Here is a 5,169-nt window from a genome sequence, read left to right as displayed (position 1 = left end):
GCTACAGGAAACTGATAACTCCACAAAATACACTTCTTTCTGCTTTAGGATTGCTGGACATTTTGGTGCAACAACTTGCAGCTGCTGCCTGATCAGCCACTGCTTTGTCAGTTCTATCCCCTTCCCTGGAATTCTACTTCTACCTAACCCTCTGCAGTGTCTCCTGAACTGACCACTCCAAGAGCAGGCACCGCTGCCGCTGGAAAAATGCAAAGGCCTCTCCAGTGGGTCAGCCTCACGCCACCACCTCCTCCCCAATGGGTCAGCCTGATGTCACTACTCCCTCTCCAATGGCTCAGCCTGCTGCCAGCCTTAGTAGGCTGCCAAACCAGGTCGGTTTCCCCTGTGGACTCAGCAAGGACTTTCTCCTCTCCTCTTAGTGACCCCCAAGCTGGCCCAGAGCACTCTCTTTGATGTCCAGAGACCCTGCACGCTCTATGCCATCCTGAGACCGCTGAGCACGCTCTGTGCCGTCCAGAGACCCCTGAGCATGCTATTTGCCATCCTAAGACCCCTGAGCACGCTCTGTGCCGTTCAGAGACCTCTGAGCATGTTATTTGCCATCCAGAGACCCTGAGCATGCTCTGTACCTTCCAAATCCCCTGAGCCCCATGATGGATCATGCTGTGAAACAGAGATCTGTGAGAGTTTCTTTCCAAGGCCCCTCAGTTGGGGCTCCTCACCTCCCAGGCCTCTCAGTGGGCGCTCCATGGGCATTCCTTCTCTTTTATGACCCTCCAGAGACATCAGTTACCATCTGTAGTGCCTCATGGTCAATCAGCTGCCTGGATCTCCATCCTTGTGGATCTTAAGCTGCGCCTCCTCTTCATGGTTCTCAAGCTGCGCCGCCTCTCCATAGCCTCTCCTGCTGCAGAGATGCTGCGCTCCAAAGTTCCTGCTGTAGAGACGGGGGCCTCCAAGGTTCCTACGGCCGGCCTCATGGGACTCTGCTTCGCTTCCGGCCCCTCAGCCGGCCTCCAAAGACCCGTTCTCACCCCCGGCCTCATGTCCAACCTCCAGTGACCCATTAATGGGCTCACTTCGGAGTCGTCCCATCAAAGACGGTCCTTTGTTACCCAAAGACTGTAACAAGCTGTGGGTAACAAAGGAGGAGGAGAGCTGGCAACAAGGAGGAGGTTTGAACGATCCAGTGGAATCTGAGAGTGAAGATTAGAGAAGCCAAGGACAAATACAGAAGAAAGCTGAAGAGGAATCTTCAGAAGAACAACACAAGAGAGGTCGGGAGCAGCATGAGGACCTTCAGCAGACCTTCAGACCATTTAGCAGCAGAACAACGTGAATCTGTTTTTCAACAGATTTTACCCAGCACCTACTCCATGCTCCGTGTATTCATTTCTCTCGCAGTCATTTCATTTCATTACTTAATATTTATTTATTTCATTACTTCACTATGGGCAATAACCATGTCATGTGCCATAATAGTTATTTAGGTAATGACTAGCATTGTAAATATGGATTGTATTTACTGAGACAATATCTTATCTTATTCTTACCGTATATGTTTTTTTTTTTTTTACATTGTTTATATGGGAGGGGTTGATGTTTATAGGGGAAGGGGGTAAGTTTACTGTATGAGGTGTTACTTATTTTTATTATATTTTATTTTGCTCTGTCTCTTCTGTTAATGGGTGTACTGCAAGAAAATAATTTCCCACAAGGGATTCATAAATAATTCTGATTCTGAATAAAAAACTGGCTGTTTTTCAAATATTGTTAACATTGATGATAACAGACAAAAAAACGACAGTTGTATAGCTCATTTATCCACTAATATTTCTATGCAGATTTATTAATTTATTAAAGTTAAGAAATCCTGTTCAGCAGTTCATTTACTGTTTATTCATTACTATTTTGTTGTCGTTGTGACAAGACGTGGTGTAAATCACAAAGAAATGGTTAAAATAACCTATTTGTTTATTGGTCCAACAGTGACCCATTGTGGTCGTTTATGATTTTTTATTTAGTGGTAGTTTTTTATATATATATATATATATATAAAGGTGAATATATAAAGGTGAATTGTTTGATAAAAATTAAGAACATGTTTTTTTTTTTCATTCAGAGAGATTTAGTAAATGTTGATGTTTTATATGTATTTTAGAAGGGATCTCATGAGGTTCTTAAGGTTTTTTAAAAAAGTATTATCAACATAGCCCACATGATTTTCAGGACACCAAAGACAGAACCAGTGCTGTGTCATGTCATGGGATTAAATTTCCAGCTGGCTCATGGGCCCTGCCGCCTGTCCCTGGCTCCCGGGCTATGGTGGTGCGACTGGTGAGAGCCCCTCTCCGGGGGGGCTCTTGGGAACGGGGGGGCCTATTGGAGTCAGCCGGGAAGCTGGCTCCCTGGGAGTGCAGTAAGTCCCCTGGTCCTTTTCTCCCCATCCCCAATCTCCTTCCCGTGCCTGCTCCATCACACTGCCACACATGTAGGTTTTTGTGGAGGGGGTCGTTACTGCAGGGTCCCACCTTCTGATGACGTCCCCTACCTCAATTTTATTTTTCATTTTAGACACTTCCATCGACAACACTTTCACAACACACATCTATGTAGGGCATTGTCTGTGGGGGTGGGAAGCGAGTACACGGGGGGGTTAGTTCATGGGCCTCACCTCGGTTGGCTCTTCTCACGTTGAAACACTGAGGGTTCTGGGTTGTTGATTGGGTGGGTTGGGTGCGCTGGGGTCTGAAGCACCCCCCCCCCCCACTCCAATACGGATTTTAGGTTCACCTTTTGGGTCTGGGTCATCCATTTATCCCGGGACCGGCAACCGGTCCATGGTCCTGGGATTATTGGATGTGCGCCCGCTTTTTTTTTTTCAAAGGGACTGTGTGTTGCGAATTGTGGCACTAGGGTAGGAAGGTTTGATTGAAACTTTGTATTGTATTGTTAATTTGTTTTACATTTTTTTGCATCTCTCAGGTTGGAGTCTGAATTGCTCTCTCTCCCAAGAACATCTCAAGTCTTTGTTAAGTGCGGAGCCCACTCCGTCCTGCTTTCCCTCCGCTGGCTGGCACCTGGGCTCACTGGTGCACTGGTGATGCTCGTTGTTTGGGGGTGGATGCCCGGGCGAGTACTGGCTTATTCCTGGTGGCTGCTCCGTGGGGCCTGGGGCCCAGCCAGGACCCCCGCCAGGAGATTGGGGAACCCCAGGGGTCTTGGGTCCCTGGGGCATATGGCCAGATCCACTTCAGGGTGGCTGGCTGCCGGCGGAGCCCGCGGACTCGTCCCCGCGGCTCCTGGGGGCTCCGGCATTGCTGTGGCTGGAGGATATAGTTGGGGTCGTCTCTCCTCCCTCCTTGGTAGGGGGGTGGATTTTCTTGGTTGGTCCCTCCTGGGCGCCTTTGCTCTTGGGGTCCCTCTGGGTGCCTCAGTGCTCTAGAGGGGCGCGTCTTTGGCTCTTCACAACCGTTACTGAGTATTGTTTCTTTGGATAAACTTAAAGGAATAGTACACCCAAAACATGATAAGCCTTCATTTTCTACTCACCCCCATGCTGAACAACACTCTGGAGTACTTTTTTGATATCTACAGATGCATTTGAGATATCAAAAAAGTACTCCAGAGTGTTGTTCAGCCTGGGGGTGAGTAGAAAATGAAGGCTAATCATGTTTTGGGTGTACTATTCCTTTAACATGCACAAGGTCACTCTCACAAACAACGACAGGTGCTTATTTCCAGGTACTTAGAGATTCACTTCCATACAGAAAGCCCCTATTCTTAACTTCAGCTACCACAGTATACATGTCAGATTCAATAGTACTGCTTATACTTCACCGAAATGTTACTTTATTTTTTCTTTTATACTATATCAATTGGTTGTGTTGTTCTTTGCAGGTGATGAAGCAGACTGAAAAAAACAAAAAACAAAGCAGACCAAACCCTCTAGAAATAAAAAAGAGCAACCAATGTAGTGATTTTTTTTTTTGTGCTATTAGACAGTTTGGTAATAATTTGGAGCTTACTGTCTTCACCAACCAGTGAGTAAGCAAGCTACTCCCCTCTTTTTGTATTGGAGACTTTGAGAACAACCTGAAATGACCAATCACTTTTAGTTTACTATTAGTGAGCAGTGAGGGTTGCTGCAATAATTTTTAATAACTAGTATCGTATACCAAATCTAAAGAAAATTATCAGAATGTGCACTTGCTATTAACTATTTTTCTGATCAGAGTAAAAAGAAATAACAATTTTTATTTATTTTGGTTTTCCATCATTTTTAAAAACTGTTTAAAAAAAAACTCTGCTGGCAAAGTAGCCATTGTCTTCTCTTTCCTTTTTCTAACAGAGGCCTTATTGTAATATTGTCTTAAATAGAAAAAAGAAAGCTTTTCAGTTCATTTATGTGCAAAGCAACTTTATTTAAAAAGCAGTAATCATTCTTCAGCTATTATAAGTGCTTAACAGGATATTAAAGGAGAGGCAAAACATTTTAAATTATTAACACAATAAATCATTCAAAGCATTGTCTCCAAAAACAGATTTAAAATTGAACCTTAATTTCAAGAACAAACTTTAGTTTTTTTACCTTAAACTTGAATCCACACCAGATTTTCAGTCTTGTGTTTCAATCACTCAGTATTTATTGCTCAAACCGTTTGTCAGTCAGATAATTTGATCAAAGTCTACAGTGCATCAGAATATGTTCAAAAAGTTTCAGAATATTTTAAGGCACTTTTCTTTTTTGTTCCAAATTTGCAGAGCCTAGTAAATGTTGTCTCATTTTGCTCCGTTATAATCAAGTCTACAGTGAATAAACAGTTTTTTGAAGAGCTGATGGGTCCATATATAAATATTTTTGAACTTAATAATAAGAGATTTGGATTTACTAAGAAGTTTTAATACTTTGACAAATAAAAAAAAAATGTATTTGCAAAAAAAAAAAAGCACAGGCAAAAAAGCAAAATAGCAGAATATTGGCCTGTTGATCTGTCACAACACAACCAAACAAAATACCTGCTCCTTTTTGGATTTAATGAACAAAGTTTAAGGCCGCATGACTTTTAGCACTGCATTAAATCTGCGAGAGCTGTTCCATGGAGTCCTCCATGTTCTTATTCATATTTAAATCTTATTTTTAAATTGCTTACCAGTCATGTAGTATGAGCTCAACAGCTGAGTCTCTAATAGGAGCATTGGTTAAAC

General features: G+C 43.2%; 1 protein-coding gene across 1 annotated transcript in view; it reads right to left on the bottom strand.

Annotated features, from left to right (window-relative positions):
- Positions 1 to 2,281: 2,281 nt before the first annotated feature.
- LOC107101538 overlaps positions 2,282 to 5,169 on the bottom strand; it is a 19,511-nt gene continuing 16,623 nt past the window's right edge. The window contains 2 exon segments of the mRNA XM_015400488.1: positions 2,282 to 2,441; positions 3,052 to 3,462. Coding sequence (XP_015255974.1) covers positions 2,282 to 2,441; positions 3,052 to 3,462 — 571 coding nt within the window.

The sequence above is a fragment of the Cyprinodon variegatus genome, unplaced genomic scaffold (genome assembly GCF_000732505.1).
Source record: "Cyprinodon variegatus isolate N-32 unplaced genomic scaffold, C_variegatus-1.0 Scaffold1111, whole genome shotgun sequence".
Classification (NCBI taxonomy): domain Eukaryota; kingdom Metazoa; phylum Chordata; class Actinopteri; order Cyprinodontiformes; family Cyprinodontidae; genus Cyprinodon; species Cyprinodon variegatus.
Note: the sequence above shows the minus strand (reverse complement) of the source record. Positions and strands in the feature narration are given on the sequence as shown.